The sequence below is a fragment of the Carya illinoinensis genome, chromosome 1 (assembly GCF_018687715.1).
Source record: "Carya illinoinensis cultivar Pawnee chromosome 1, C.illinoinensisPawnee_v1, whole genome shotgun sequence".
In the NCBI taxonomy this organism is placed as follows: domain Eukaryota; kingdom Viridiplantae; phylum Streptophyta; class Magnoliopsida; order Fagales; family Juglandaceae; genus Carya; species Carya illinoinensis.
This window is the reverse complement of record NC_056752.1, coordinates 44,781,735-44,798,336: the sequence shown is the minus strand read 5'-3', so window position 1 is coordinate 44,798,336 and position 16,602 is coordinate 44,781,735. Positions and strand designations below refer to the sequence as shown.

General features: G+C 38.2%; 1 protein-coding gene across 2 annotated transcripts; it reads left to right on the top strand.

The window, feature by feature from the left end:
• The first annotated feature begins 1,228 nt into the window (after positions 1–1,228).
• On the top strand, positions 1,229–13,361 carry LOC122276862 (casein kinase 1-like protein 10). Of its 2 annotated transcripts, XM_043086758.1 has the most exons (14): positions 1,229–2,037; positions 2,153–2,193; positions 2,763–2,832; positions 3,085–3,233; positions 3,362–3,457; positions 5,526–5,596; positions 11,207–11,268; positions 11,363–11,426; positions 11,513–11,597; positions 11,794–11,920; positions 12,061–12,134; positions 12,234–12,294; positions 12,591–12,724; positions 12,821–13,361. In XM_043086758.1, the coding sequence occupies exons 1-14, from the start codon at positions 1,962–1,964 to the stop codon at positions 13,100–13,102; spliced, it is 1,392 nt and encodes a 463-aa protein (XP_042942692.1). In that variant the 5' UTR covers positions 1,229–1,961; the 3' UTR covers positions 13,103–13,361. The 2 variants fall into 2 exon arrangements, with proteins under 2 accessions (XP_042942692.1, XP_042942697.1); XM_043086763.1 differs by lacking the exon at positions 2,153–2,193.
• Positions 13,362–16,602: the final 3,241 nt, after the last annotated feature.

Genomic DNA, 16,602 nt, shown 5'->3' with positions numbered 1-16,602 from the left:
CTTCTCACTTTTGGGTTGCAATTTGCAATTACATATTATCATAATGGTTTTCATTTTTCTCTCACTCTCTCTCTCTCTCCTTTTTCAACTTTTAGGAGTGTTTGATTTTGCTTGCAAAATTGATCTCAAATATTTTATTTTACAAGTTTAAGGTTAACACTCAAAACTTCACTTCAGAATCTATCATTTATTCTTTCCCTTTTTCGAAGTTTACCGTTTATTCATTTAGTTACATAGTTTAGATAAAATAAGATGTTTTATTAAAAATTGAATAAAATATTATTTTAATATAATTTTTTTAAATAAATTTTAAAAAATTTAATTATTTATGTGATAATTTTAAAAAAATTATAATAATTAAATAAAATAAAATAAGATAAAATAATTTGATTTGATATGAACAAACCAATCTTTCTTGCGTTGTTTTGCTCACCGTAATCAGGAATTTTTAACGCAACATTACCACCCACCGGTGGGGACAATCTTAAATGATGCCTTCCACTGAAATCTTTTTGGAGTTTATATTTTTTTCATTTTAGCGAATATTTTTGAAGTTCAAATTGCAAATTAAACGTCCATTGTTGTTATGCCCAACTTTTCTGGTGTGACATGATTGACAGTTTTAAACGTTAAAAATTCTTAGACCTTGGCAGTAAAAAACCATTTATATACCATGCACTGCTCTTTGTTTCAATGAGAGATACCAAGGTAAAGCACTCAAGAGAGAGAGTTCCACCACTTTAATTTTAATTAAAAATTATTCAGGCGAGAATATGAAAGTGAGAGAATTTAATAATATTTAAATATACATTAAATAATAAGGTATATAGTGGCCGCAAGTACGCATCAATTGTTTAGAAAAATAATAGAAGGGCTCATAAAAAACTCACTTCAAAGTTCATACATAAAAGTCTGGCTTTACCATTTAATTATTATTTCTCTCTTCTTCTTTTTTTTTTTTGTCTCTTTTTTTTTTATTATTAAATAAACGCGGAATGACTTTCCATTTTTTCAAGTAGGAATACTTTACTTCCTAAACATGCTCGGAAACTGTACGGAAGTTGAATAAAAAGTAGAGAGTTCATGAGTAGCGTAGGGCAGCCTTCAGGTTATAATTCGTATAATTTTCTCAGTTCAGCCAAATAAATACTATTACAATAATAAAACTTTAAAAAATAAAATTCAATAATATCATCTAGCTTTTGCTTCATCAATCATCCACTTTCTCTTCCATCTTCCTCCTCCCCCCCCCTTCTTCTCCCCCAACCCCACCCTTTCTATGTGACTGTCTCTGCCTCTCTCTCAATACTCCTTTCCAGAGATTCTGAAGAATTTTCTGAGAAAAAAACCAATTCTCGTCCCTAACCCAGATCCGAAAGATCCCTACGGAGTCTGTCTACCTTCATTTTTTCTTGACGGTGAGAATCGTTAGCAGGTTAGGATTTCTTCTCCGACTACGAAGTTCCAATCCCATTCTTTTTTCCCACAACAATAATCTTTACCCACTACCAATTTCCATAAAAAAGGCGGCCTTTTTTCTCGCTCTCTTTTCCTTCACGTTCTTTTTCTCATCCCGATTACCCAAGGAAAAAACTCCCGTGTGGTGACCCTAAAACCCGAGTTCAATTCGGTGATTATTGGGGTTCCCTTAGATTTATTAATTTTCTAGTACAGCTAGATGCTACAGCTCTCTCTACATATATCGCTTAGATTTTTTTTTTGAGGAAGTCCGGATGTTTTAGTTTGGTTTTTGATGAATAGAAAAGGTTATTTGATCGTTGTGTTTGTGTTGGGATGCGATGGATCTGAGACTGGATTGAAATCGAAGATCTGTCGGCGATAAACTTTTTGGATGAACAAAACCTTTTAACCATTGTATAACCGCATTGGATTGGATTGCCAGCTAAGAGGGTGAAGGGGCTGTGCTTGTTGCTTGTCTTTGTTTGATTGGGAGCTGAATCATGGAGCACGTGATTGGTGGAAAGTTTAAGCTCGGGCGGAAGATCGGTAGCGGATCGTTTGGCGAGCTCTATTTGGGTATGCAACTCATGCTGTAAAGTAGCATTATTTACTCGTTTCACTTTATGGTTTTGTATTTTTCATTGAGAATTAGTAGGGTTCATAATGCTTTGGCTTGATGTGGGTGTTTCAGGGGTTAATGTACAAAGTGGAGAGGAAGTGGCTGTCAAGCTGGTATGTGGAGAGGGGGGAGGTTCATTTTCTTTGTTACACTTAAATTTTGTTCTGGGAGTTTGATCTTTTCGCACCTTTGGTGTCGGATGACGGTGAATTATTTCTGAGTTGGATTTTTCGGAAAATTGTTATAAGTGGAACTGTTTTTCTTTTTCGTTGCCGTAATTCAGTAGATCGGCATACATGTTGGGTTGTACTTTGAAGATCCTACTATATATTATTGGTTGCGTCTCTTAGTTAACTTTTTTGTAAGGATGCCTAAAAACACCTTAAATTTTTAGGAAACGCATTTTCGTTTGCAAGCGAGGTCTTTTTCCTCCAGCATCCTCCATATAGTACTATCTTCTCTTATTTTGGTCTTAATACTCATTTGAACTTGTATGTTGACTGTGCATCTGGTGTTAATACATTGTGGTATGCTTGAATGGTATTGACAAATGGTCGTGTACTTCAATTGAAGTTTTTATTGTTTACTTATATCTTTGGAATCTATTATTTTGGTTTTATGGATTGACCTTATTAAAGTCAATAACTTTTATTGGGAACCTATATTTTACCTGTTTTCCCAGGAGTCTGCGAAGACCAAGCACCCTCAGCTTCACTATGAGTCAAAATTATACATGCTTCTGCAAGGAGGAAGTAAGTTTCCCATTGTAGTCTTCTTGTTTATAGTGAGTTTTTTTTTTTTTGATAGGTAAAGATGCCCAAATGTTAAAACTATTGTTTTGGAGTGTTAATTGAGGGGGTGTTGCGAGAATCGAATCTTGTTTATAGTGAGTTGATATGAAAAGTCACATTTATCATGTGTTTATTGTTTATTAGTCCTCTTTTTGTCTTGTTTATAGTGAGTTCAAGTCAACTTATGTAGCTATTGTCTTTCTCTCTATGAAGCGGGTATTCCCCATCTGAAATGGTTTGGTGTTGAGGGCGAGTACAATGTTATGGTTATTGACCTTCTTGGGCCAAGCCTAGAAGACCTTTTCAACTATTGCAACCGGAAGTTTACTTTGAAAACAGTTTTGATGCTTGCAGATCAGTTAGTAAGTCAATCGTTAATATGTTTGGTATTTTGTTAATATGTTGTTACTTATCCAGGAAAAAATGGAGGTATCTATGGTTAAATGGCTTCTATGCTGATGCCTTTTCTCTTCCTTTTAATTTAATGTAGATAAACAGAGTTGAGTATATGCACTCACGGGGTTTTCTTCACCGTGACATAAAGCCTGATAACTTTTTAATGGGTTTAGGGCGCAAAGCTAATCAGGTAATTTTTCCATATGGTGTTGATTTCTTTATGTATGCTTTCAACTTGCATTACTTTGAATTATGTACACATAACACATTGGATCTCAATTATTCCATAAATGTCTGTGTATGGCTTTTGTTAGAAATATCATGTCTAAAAAATGAGAATGTTTCACGACAATATTCTCATTTTGTATTCTATCCCAATCCAAGTGTCTTGTTGCTAATTAGAAGATTGCATGCTTAAGAGAATCTTATATGGGTTTGGTGATTGAACCGGTGTATGGTTTTATTGGTAGTTTTTTGGGTTCCTAAGAAATACTTGTTGGGGATCAAGGACGATAAATTTCATCTCAAATTCTAGAGAAGTTTGATTGCCAATTGCCTGTTATAACACTTCAATTAGTGAGACCAAAATGTGTATAGGTTATAATATGTTATGTATGGAAATCTTTTTAGTTGATTTGAGGAGTTTATGTATTAGATGTGCGTTCATATGTGAAAAATAACTATTGGGTAGGCCAACCTTATGTTAAATATCGTGTTAGGGAATAATACTTGCATCATGAGCAATTATGCATTGGCATACTGCTTTTGGTTCATTTTTAAGTCTTAAGGGCATCTAATCTCCTAGATTGAGTATGGGTGGAGGGTGAATGAGATCGCACATTCTCTGGGAAAGAGAATTTTTTACTCTTTATAAAGATTTCCAAAGGGCTCCAAATTTGACATGCCCATTTTCATGACAAGATATGTGACTAATCACTTAATGAAAGACTAATCCCAGTGGCGGTATCGATTCATAAACGATTAAATGCTCCTAAAAGTCTTCTTCACCTTTTTTTATGTATAACGTTGTTAGTGATCCATGATCCTCCTACTTCACCTAGTCACAAGAGAGTTTACAAATGATTGATCAATGTTGTACTTGTGTTTACTCTCCTTAGTTGCGGATAGAGGATGTGTCACCATTAGAATATGTAAACTTTACTGAGTAATGTTACGATGATCAACTATGGGAAATTGAAAGATCTCCTATATGGCTAATTCCTAGTTGGTTGAGCCTGATTGTAAATATCCAAGGGAGGACCAAGCCACAACTAAAACATACTTTGCATAGACTGGTCAATGGTACAATTGGAGTCTTTTAGAATTCTCAGATATTTTCTCCCTCCCAAGCTAAGGTTCAAATGGTAAAGGCCTAGGGGTTGGCTCAAGTGGTAATGGCCTTGGGCTTGAGGGTATGCTCTCCCCAAGTCTAAGGTTCAAATCCCCTTGGGTGCAGATAATCGCTAGGAATTATCAGACTTAGAGATTTTTTTGCCTTGAATTACCCGAGGTGTACTTGCAATAAACTCCTTGTTGAGGGCCTGTGCACCCTCGGGATTAGTCGGGATGCTATTTTGTCAATCAAGAAAAGAACTTCTCCCTCCCAAACAATTTGGGATCACATTCACCACCTACTCACTCAATATGGGGGGTATCACAATCCCCCCATCCCCCCATAGTGATACTCCCCATCCTCCCATACTTGTTGGGCCATTCCATCATAGTTGGCACGACTCAAGTCAATTTTGGTTGGGTTGACTGATGCTATTTGTAATGGCCCAAGGGATGGCCCAAGTCACATCTAGATCATACTCTAAAAGGACTAGAGTCATTGATATAATTGGAGCACCTTAGAATCATTATAAAGAGCAATAACTTCTCTCTCCCAAGCAACATGGGATCCCATTTATTACCTATTTGTTTTCTTTTGAAGTGAAGATATCTCAACCTTGTATCTAGAGGGGGGTTGGTAGAGTACAATATCATGGGAGAGAGGGGTTTTGATTTTAGATAAGTATAGCCTGGCTACTTCGCCAAGCACTCACTTGACAAATTTCACCTGATAATGTTGAATGGCATATTATATTGGCAAATGCCCTAGTTGCTTGGCAGTGCTTTTCTGTTTGATTGATGCTTGCTTAGGATCGTGTACATTGCAAAACTCCCTCTGAAACTAATAGTTTTGGCTGTTTTAGACGTGTCCTTACATGCATTGCTTGGCATTTCCTTGCTTTAAATAGGTTTATTTTGAACAACAGGTATATATAATTGATTATGGTCTGGCAAAAAAGTACAGGGATCTTCAAACACACAAGCACATACCGTACAGGTAATCCAGCATTATTGTTTCTTGTAACTTCTAATTAAGTTTTTTTTATTTTTGATAAATTAATAAATTATATTGATCAAAGAATGGCAGAGTCAGTACACAACTCTAATGCCCTAACTGGGTAGGCACATTAGAAACAAGAAAATCATGAAGGGCCATGCCATTAAAATCCACAGCAACAGCCCAACTACAAATAGTTCTAAAAAATAAAACTTTAAGCTCCTCCAACGATCACTCTTGGTCTTCAAAAGTTTGCTCATTGAGCTCCTGTTACAAGCATCACATAATGCATAGAGGGATCATCTTCTAAATTTCTTTAATTGGTTGCCTGCCTCTTATGTTTGACCAACTAGCCAGAACTGCCTCCTCGGTCTTTGGCATAACTTAGGCCATATCCATTTGAGCAAAAACCCCATTCCATAGAATTCTAGCTGTATCACAATGCAAAAGGAGATGCTCAACCGATTCTCCCTCTCCTCTGCACATGCAACATCAATCTGCAATGATAATTCTCATTTTCCTGAAGTTATCAGTGGTGAGAATCTTACCCAAAGAAGTAGTTCATACAAAGAAAGAAGCTTTTGGAGGTACCTAATGTCTCTAGATCTTCCTTTAAGAACTGAGTATTGGACTCTTGAGTAAGGACCTTATAGAAAGAACGAGCGGGAAACCTTTGCTTGCTAGAGTCCACCACATAAGATCTTCTTGTTGCCTATTTGGTCTTATAGGGTATAAGAGGTTATAGTAATTTGCAAAATTGCTTATTTCCCAATCTTGTGTTGCCCTACTAAAATTAATGTTTCGAAGTATCTGTCCCCCCTATATCTCCATAATCTCTGCCACTGAAACATCCTTAGCACTTGCAATCTGGAAAAGAGAAGGATACAAGTCTTGTAGAGCCCTGGTGCCACACCAAACATCTCTCCAGAATTTTATCCTCAATCTCACACCCAACTGAAATTTAACATAACGGTTATAAACCCCCCCCACCCTCTTCTTATATGTGTCTACAACCCAACTCCATAGGCCCCCCTTACTTTTCTAGTACACCAATCCCCCATAAATCACCATATTTCTTCTCAATTTCCAATTTCCAATTTCCATATAGTGTTTGGTTCCCTAGCAAATCTCCACAACTACTTACCTAATAATGCTCGATTGAATACCCTTAAATTTCTAATCCCCAAACCTCCCCCCGAGATAGGATGCTGCACTTGCCCCCATTTAACCAAGTGAAACTTGAACTCCTCCTCCATACCCCCTACAAAAAATCACACTGGAGCTTCTCAATACGGGTCGTCACACTTGCAGGTACTGGGAAAAGAGATAAAAAATAAGTAGGAAGGTTAGAAATAGTACTCTTTATCAAGGTAATCCTTCCACCTTTCGACAAGTACATTCTCTTTCACCTCACAATTCTTCGTTCTATTTTCTCGATCACTGTATCCCATATCGAAAGCTCCCTTGATGCACTCACAAATGGAAGTCCCAGATAAGGCATAGGAAAGGAGGTAATCTTGCACCCCAACATTCTAGCCAACTAGTGTATGGTCAAAACTTCCCCGATTGGCATCATTTTTGATTTCTCCAAGTTCACCTTCAAACCAAAAACTGCTTCAAAGTAAAAGAGTAGAGCCTTCAGAACTTGCATCTCATTTTGATTCACTTTGCACATAATAAGAATGTCATCAGCAAACAGTAAATGAGAAATATTAATAGTACCTTTATCCAAGGTTCCAATCGAGACTTCGTCTAGAAAACCATTTGCAACCATAGTCGAGAGCATCTTGCTTAGAGCCTCCATAACAATGACAAACAACAAGGGTGACAACGGGTTCCTTTGTCTCAAACCGCGGGAACTATAAAAAAAAAACCCACTGAACATCTATTCACCAACACAGAACTTTGTGGTAGATATGCACCTTTGGATCCACGCACTCCATTGCTCCCAAAAACCACATCTCCTGAGCAAATGAAGAAGGAAATTCTAGTTGACATGATCATAAGCTTTTTCCATATCAAGTTTTCACATGATTCTTGTGTTCCCGGCTTTCAGACTACTATCAAGGCATTCATTGGCAATTAGCACCGCATCCAAAATCTATCTACCTTTTACAAAGGCGTTTTGAGGTTTCGTGACAATCTTCCTCATCACCTCACTTAATCTGTTTGCAAGTACTTTAGAGATTATGTTATACACCCTATTCACTAGACTAATAGGCCGAAACTCCTTAATCTCCGTAGCCCCCACCTTCTTAGGTATCAATGCAAGGAAAGTGGTGTTAAGTCTTTTTTCAAAATTTTCAGTCCCAAAAGACTCTTGAATCACCTTCATGAGGTTCTCTCTTAGCACTTCCCAACAGTCTTGGAAGAATCCCATAGAGAATCTATCCGGTCCTGGAACCTTGTCCCTGGTTATTTTCCTTACTACTTCAAAAACCTCTATTTCCTCAAAATCCATTTTCAAGCGTGATGCCTCGCTCGATCTGTCAAAGACCATCCCATTCAGTGGGGGCTGCCATCCCACTTGCTCCATTAGTAAGTTCTCATAGAAGTCAGCTATATGATTGTGGATTATCTGCTCATCTCTACATTCCGTCCCATCGATGGCGGAATGTAGGACCATAGATACCTGCAAAAGCTCACAGAAAGTTATCAGCGACACTTAAACAAGCATGCTACCGTGTACTGCCCAACAAAATCCTCCACCTTCTCCACCACCCGCCAATCCCACATCACCACAATCCCTCCCAACACCCCATTAGAGGCTAAACACACCCAATCCACATGAATTCCACTCCACAAACTCTTCACAATTTTCATATTAATCATTTTCAACTTCGTCTCTTGTAGGCATACAATGTTAGCCTTCCACTCTCGAAGCAAATTCCTGATCCGTAAACGCTTATTGATCTCATTTAGCCCACAGACATTCCATGACACAATCTTGGGCTTCATTGAGGAATGGCCAGCCCCTTCCCTTTCACTCTACCCCTGCTTGAACTGCCCTCCATATTCATCAACTAAGTCAATCTTTTGAGCTCACGATGCTTCTTCGATTCACCTTTAGTTTTTTGTCTCTGTCCCGCTTCAATTACGGTGAACAAAACCAAAAATTGCTTCTCATAACTATCACACTCAATCCCTACAAATTTTTGGATCTCTCACACCTTATGAAAGACCCAATTTGAAACATTCGGTTGAGCTGGGAAGCAGAAATTCAACGGGACAGGGTCCTCCATCCTACTAATCTAACTTCCTCGATGTTCATCTTCTAATGAGATATTGTCCAACCCCAACTGGCCACATACATCAAGGAATCGAGTGCATTAGATCCTTGGATCCCTCCCCTTCTTCAGCCTTCTCCACTAGATCGTGATATGGACTTATAGAAATTATGATTGGATTCAATCTCGTTTCTTCTGGGCTTATCGGCACTGTCTGTCCTCCCCTCAATAGAGAGAAGCTTGCCAAACTTGATGGAGAGCCTGACGCTTGCTTCATCAGTTTTAAATGATCACTGAATGCTGCCAGGACGTCAACGGAATGTCCCACTACCATCATCGGCGGTGTCTGTGGGCTCGTCACTACCCTTTCCACTGACGGCGAGCATGGTAGCGTCTCAAGTATGCGCTCCACAACAAGGTTTTGAATATGGTACTAGATGTCGTATTGGTCAAGATACTGGAACAAAATATTTCGATATCGGTGCTGTTTCGGGATAGTCAATATATGAATAAATTATATATATAAATTATATTCCAAAATAATAATCTATATATGAATAAATTATATGTAAATAACATGGTCTGAATTGGGGGTCAAAAAATAAACTTGTAGTTTGAAGAAAAGAAAAAAAAGTAAAGGCTGAAATACCGGCCGATACAACCAGTATTTGGGACGGTACGAAACATGTATAATACATGTACCGGATTAATGGCTGGTACGGCCGGTACCAGTACGGTATTTAAAACAATGCTCCACAGAGTCGTTGCAAAGAGTTGGGGAACTCTCCTTAGCGATCCTGGGCTGTTTCCTAGGTCCCCTGCTGAGCCCTCCACTTGACGAGGCCTTGTTGCCATCAGAAAGGGCTCTGGGTTGGGCCCTATCCATTACTGCCTTAAACTGCCCTCCAGAAGGCACGTGCTTCTTACGGGGTTCTTCATGGGTTTTGGGTTGAGGTTGAGTCCCAGCCTTCGTATTCCAATAAGGCCCATGATAGGCTTTTGAGTACTTTGATCCCTTTCCTTTTCTACCCCTTCGATCATCCCGTTTCCAGTTTCTTTCATTTTTCAGCCCTACGTGCCAACGTACTTCCTCCATCTCCTCCTGCAGTTTCTTCAACTGCCCTTGCAAATCCATCAAACACCTCTAGGTCTCCCATGCCTCTTGCCCAGCACATGATCTGCCATCTTCTGCACCCAGTACATGGTGCGGGGCTCGACACTCCACCTCATCAAAATGCCTATCACCTCCAACATACCCTCCTTTGCGCGTGGCTTGGTCCCGCCGTCGTGAGTACCTCCTTAAAGGACCGATCAACAGTGTTCACCCCCTTACCACTCTGCTCACCTGAGCTCCGACAGCGGGTCTAGGCCTTGTTCCCCTTGAATGGACCAACTCTGCAACAGTTTCCTTCAACCTTCTCCATCCCCACCCATCTTCACCTTAAGGGAAACAAAGCAAACAAGTTCTTCCCGCTTGACCATACTCTGCGTTTGACAAGTACCGCCCACGGCCATTCTCACAATGTTGAGCAACAAAGCTTCAGTAGCCCTCCCTTATCACCGAGTACACCTCCTTTTTCCTCCCTCTCAAGCACTCCTCCAGCACTTTCACAACCCACAAGTTGTGTTGAGTCCCACCAGCACCTCATGTCTCTCCTTCCAACCCTGCTTTGAAATACGTAGATTGCCCCCCTCCTTCACAAGCACAATATTATTCTTATTTTTATTATTATTTGATTCTTTTTATTATTTTATTCTAATAAAAATTAAGAATAATAGAAAATTAGAATTCTATTTTTAATTAGAATTATATTTTTAATTATATATAATATATATAGAATATAGAATTTAAATTCTCAGCACTAGAGAACCTCATTGGTACCAATTCCCGGTTAGGTTTTAATTGCTACACTGTATTTACTGCTTTGTGGTTTTTGTTGGGTTCCCCACCCCCTCATGTATTTTTTTTCTTAGTAATGAAATTATCTTAACTTATATTTAAAAAAAAAAAAAAAAAAAAAACACTCACTGAAAGCTTCTTGCATATAAATGTCATGCAAGAATTTCGACAACCTTGAAGCACTAATTTTAGTGTATATTATAAGTGGAATGGGAGCCTTAGCAAGTGCTGACATGATCCTATAGACGCATATATGCTTCGATGAGTCTACTTATAATACAGGCTATTGAGATTTTCATTATACCCTTTCCTTTTGTTATGTTTAAGCTCCAATCACAAGTGAATTAGTGGCTTCCTGATGTATCTATATGCTACTTGGCTTTCACATGTTTGGTATGTCACCATATTTTAATACAAAGCCCCTCTTCTTCTCCCTCTTCAAGTCTTTCTGCTATTGTTTTGTGAGATTATCTTTTGGTTCAGGGAAAACAAAAATCTCACAGGAACTGCTCGTTATGCAAGTGTTAATACTCACCTTGGAGTTGGTGAGTGAACTTCTGTTTATGCAGCTAATGTAATGTGAGATGGCTTTTATTCTTCCTGTCATGTATTTAGACGGGACAATGATTCTACTTGCAGAACAAAGCAGAAGAGATGATCTGGAGTCTCTTGGTTATGTGCTTATGTACTTTCTGAGGGGAAGGTTGATCAATTAATTTATTGGCACTTTTCCTAGTTTGATTAAGCTTATTCATATTTTTAACTCACTGCATATAAATTCTGTTTCAGCCTTCCTTGGCAAGGATTAAAAGCGGGTACTAAGAAACAGAAGTATGACAAGATCAGTGAAAAGAAGACGCTTACTCCCATAGAGGTATCATCACTTGCTCCTGCAAGCAGCTTATGTCAAGACACTTAATTTTATGATGAGACATGGTTTGAGTTCATAACAGGAAAAAATCACCAGCCTATGCTATCAAGAGTCTAATTTCCAGTCCTCGTTCTATTTTTCAAGTGCTCCAAACATGTGTAAACTAAAGGCATATAAAAACATACATGCTATTTGACAGGTCCTTTGCAAATCGTATCCATCAGAGTTCACCTCATACTTTCATTACTGCCGATCACTAAGGTTTGAAGATAAACCAGATTATTCATATCTGAAGAGGCTTTTCCGGGATCTCTTTATTCGAGAAGGTTAGTTGCAGACTATTATGCCCCAGCCCTTTGACCTATTTTATTCGATAAGTGTTGAATGATTCTTTCTCCAATGCTCATCTTGTATCTGATCAAGGGTTTCACATAACTTGGAATTCAGTAAGTTGTAATTGGTGCAGGTTATCAGTTTGACTATGTATTTGATTGGACGATATTAAAGTATCCTCAAATTGGCTCCAGTTCTAGAGCACGAGTCAGTAAATAATTTGTTGGTGTTTATTTCTTATTAAAAAATATTATATACATCGGTGGTAAATGATCTTACTATCTTTTCATGTCAATTTTCCAACAGCCAAGTGGGAAACCTGCATTGAACCCAGGAACATCTGCTGAAAAAATAGAGAAGCCTTCAGGTCTGTTTCCCTTTCACCCTAGGATTGGAACAAATTGTTTTTGAACAATCAAGTTCCATGGATGATTAGAATTCAACTAATATGTAATGAACACTTTGAGCTTCAAGTGCTTAGCCCGTTCTGTGACGTGGCCTAAGATATCTATTTTCATTTTCATTTGCTGGATTCCATCTTTGATCATTTGGGGAATTCTTTGTTTAAATTGTAAAACTATCTACGCAGTTCTATTTCTATTTGAAATAGGAAGATGAACAAACTTTCAATGTATAACACGTACCATTGTATGTTTCTTATAGTGGGACAAGAAATTCGAGATAGGTTCTCGGGTGCTGTTGAGGCCTTTTCTAGAAGGAATGGCTCAGGGCACGGTTTGCATGGTGATCACTCGAGGCACAGATCTTCAGATGATGTGCCATCGTCCAAGGATGTGGTGTGTAGTTGCACGTTTCGTTATGCAATTTTTCTGCATTGGTTCCATCAGTTTATCCTTTTAAATTCACTTTTTTGTTTGTTTTCCACTTTGCAGCAACCTGATTCTGAAAGGGGACGCGGTTCTTCTCGTAATGGCAGTACCTCAAAAAGGCCTGTAATATCAAGCAGCCGGCCTAGCTCCTCTGGTGAGCCCAGTGAGAATCGGTCAAGTCGGCTGGTTTCAGGCAGCGGTCGGCTGTCCACAACCCAGAGGATCCAACCTGGGTTTGAATCCAAGACATCATCTTTTACCCGTAATGCAGCCACCAGAGGTGGTCGAGATGATGCTCTTCGGAGCTTTGAGCTCCTGTCGATCGGCACAGGAAAGAGGAAATAAAGCACAAAGCCATATGGGAAAGAGTGCCTAAGTCAAGGCTCAAGATTCCTCTTTTCAGTTTGTGACGATGTCGGTAATATTATGGTTTTGCCTCGGTTACTTTGTATATGTGTATCAATTGTTGGGTTCAATTCAGCTAAAAGCTCACTGAAACTTCTCCAAAAAACACGTCCAGACGCCTGTACCCCACTGGGTCTCAAGCCTTTATAATGAGATGGCTCTTTGGACTCGTCCAAAACCCAAAACCTTGCTTTGTCAACGAATACGCCCTTTGTTTTCTTGTAGTGCGTTTCATAATATCTTCATCTTTCATCGAGCTTCAGTAGGAGTAAACTAAGTTATCATATATAAATATATATATATATATATATAAAGAGCAATGTTACATATAGTCATTTTTGCGTACTCCTTGCGCACTCCACTGATATGATTAGCTGGATTAATTTTTTTTTAATATCCAACCAATCATATCATTGGAGTGCACAAAAGAGTGCACAAAAATGATTGCACATAGAATTTTTGATATATATATATATATTGTTTTAATTAGATCACCACATTAATTAGATCTCTTGAACATCTCCAATTAATATTAATCTTTAAAAATTTATATGATTTCTTGTGATACATGCCTGTAGCATCCATCAATTAAATTAGGCCAATCTTCTTTTCTTTTAATGTTTTTGACACATCTTCTTCTTATGACAGCATCGAATTTTCAGCACAGATGAAGACACCTCACTGTAGACCTGTAATCGAGTCGGCGAGCAGGTTTTACTTGCCGCTTGATTCAAAAAAACTTGAGATTTTTATTTAATCTTTGTTCGAGCATGAACTCGACTAAAAAACAAGCTCGAGTTGTTTATTTTTCTATTTTTGGATAAGATTTAATAATTAATAAATTAAATAAAAAGAAAAAAAATCTAATATTAAATCTGTATAATTAACCAGTAAAATTTCTATTAAATTATAAGATTTTATAAATTTATAAATAATTAATACGTAATTAGTTGATATTTATCTATAATAATAATATATTATATGCCTACATAAATTATTAATACATACACATGTATAATCTATTTCATATATTGTTTTTACATACTAGTAATGTTATATACAATACTCTCATCATATTTTCATTCTACTAAGTAAGATGTGGCACATTCATACCATTGGATGATAAAGAAGTATGTAATAAATGATAATTTAGTGGTGATAAATATATCACATCTTAGTTAGTGGGATGAAAGTGAGATTGTAGTATGGTGTATAGAATTTTTCATTCAGTAAATAGGCATAAGTGACTGGGCATATGTATATGTATACTAGGATAGTATCAACGTGCAAAATACATTTGTCTAGTTAAGTGAAATGATTATTTTTAAAAAACTAATATATAAAACATTCTTATGGTGTGCTGACTTTCAATCATGCAATTTATCTAAACCTTGACAATATCAAGTGCATTCCATATCAATCGGCTGGTAGAATTCATATTTAACAATGTATATTGCAACAACCTAAAGTCCAGGTCACATTTTTGTAGATAATACAAATTATTAGAGAAACATTCACGTTAAAGGTACATTTTAGTTGTTAAAAAATACAGGTAAGTAGAACAAAATTACTTTCTTTTAACTCAACCCCCCGGGCTCAAATTGCAATCATCTTACTCTCGTTTTGGAATCCTAACCAGAAGAACGAGAAAATAATACAAATATGAAATTCCACTTTTCCTCCACTTCCTCAAAGGCACGAATAACTTTATACCTAGGCGCGATTGTTTCTCTACATCCAAACAACCACGTCTTCAAATCATACTTCATTCAAAACAACATCGATATATAAAAAATCAAGAATAATTCAGCCTAATATATATCCTCATGATCAATAGGGTGAACATTGTTTTGGTGGAGGGGTTGACTCGCAAGTTGGGCCTGCCAGGCCGTCTTCGGGGTCAAACATTGAAATGCCACAACCCATTGATCCAGGAGTACTACTGTCACGAAAGAACAAATAAGATGATCAGATCGATCGAGATGAATTAATTAATTAACTAGGGGAAGAGGAGAGAGATATCATATATCCCGCAAAGATACAAAAGAGTCATGTGTGTAAACTGGGTACGCTCTAATTATAACATCCTTTCTTTTTAGATATTTTTTGAAATTAACCATAACATGCAGGTTTTCTTTCTCGAGTAATCTCAAATATATAGTTTAAACCATGACGCTTACAACTTTGAGGACAAAAATATTCGTAATATTAACTAAAGGGCAAAATTGTAAAATCATAAAATTAAACTTCAACCCCTTTTGCGCATGAAGCTTACATAAAGCAAATGAAAGCTTATTTTAGTTTACAAAGATTAAGCCCCATGACGAGAGATAAAGACCCAGACCGAGTGATGGAGACTCACTGAGAGGGAAAGGTAGCGAGCGAAGGGACCAGGGCTAGGCAATGGTCTTGGGTGGTCGACGACGTGGGAAAAACATTGAGAGAGAGAGAGAGAGAGAGAGAGAGAGAGAGAGAGAGAGAGAGAGAGAGAGAGAGAGAGAGAGAGAGAGACCGCACAGGATACTCACCGAGAGGGTAGCAATGCGTCGGTGTCAGCGTCGTTGGGCTTCTCTTGTCGTGGCTGGTGGCACTGCACGAGATGAAGTGTTCTATTTTGAGATGCAAAAACAGAGGTCCTTCAGTGAGGTTGCGGGTGGTGTTTTTTGACGTGGATTTGTGGTTGGCTATGGCAATGAGGTCTGGGCAGGCCTTCCCGTGGGGAAGATGGCTTGAGGAGTGGGACAGAGGTGCTGTTGGACAAACCACTTAAGTGTGAATGCAGTAACTAAATAGCTGTTATGTACATGCACAGTCCACCGCCCTATAGCACCGTCCACCAATCTATGTGTTGAAATTTCAACCTTAGCTGCTACAGCTAGAGGATTAGCCATTAATTACGGCTAATATTCAGTAGAGCTTCTCCTATAAAAAGAGAGCTCATTTGTGTAAAATGATGTGGGCAAAATAGAGAGATAGTGGACGTGAGAGAGAAATTATTGAGTGTTTGTAATTTCATACAAACTCAATGAATTTTGACTCCAGTGGACGTAGACAATTTGTTGAACCACTTAAATATCGTCTTATGTGATTTTGGACAGGCTAGAGGCGCAACAATTGGTATCAGAGCTTTGGTTTGCACTATCCAAAAATCAAGTTGATTGAAATCAACTTTTGACAACTCCAAAGTGTTTCTCGCGTCAAGACGAATCCGTTGCAGTAAACGGAATCGAAAACAGAGGTTGGAGAAGCTCACACGCACCCCAAGAAGTAGGAGAGTGAGTCCACGCGCCTTAGTCGAGCTGGAGGTTAAAGAAGACTGAAGAGAATGCTCCGACGCGCCTCCACATGTAGACACACGCCCCCACGTGCCCAGAGATTGAAGATGCGTGAAGGACACGCTGCCCACGCACCCTAGAGGCTCTCAGTGCGTGTTCACCACG

What these genes read in the sequence shown, in the direction of transcription:
- LOC122276862 (XM_043086758.1), top strand. Translation starts at nt 1,962, where the DNA reads ATGGAGCACGTGATTGGTGGAAAGTTTAAGCTCGGGCGGAAGATCGGT. An exon ending in GGATCTCTTTATTCGAGAAG is followed by an intron (nt 11,921 to 12,060) that starts GTTAGTTGCAGA and finishes TAATTGGTGCAG; the next exon opens with GTTATCAGTTTGACTATGTA. An exon ending in AAAAATAGAGAAGCCTTCAG is followed by an intron (nt 12,295 to 12,590) that starts GTCTGTTTCCCT and finishes TGTTTCTTATAG; the next exon opens with TGGGACAAGAAATTCGAGAT.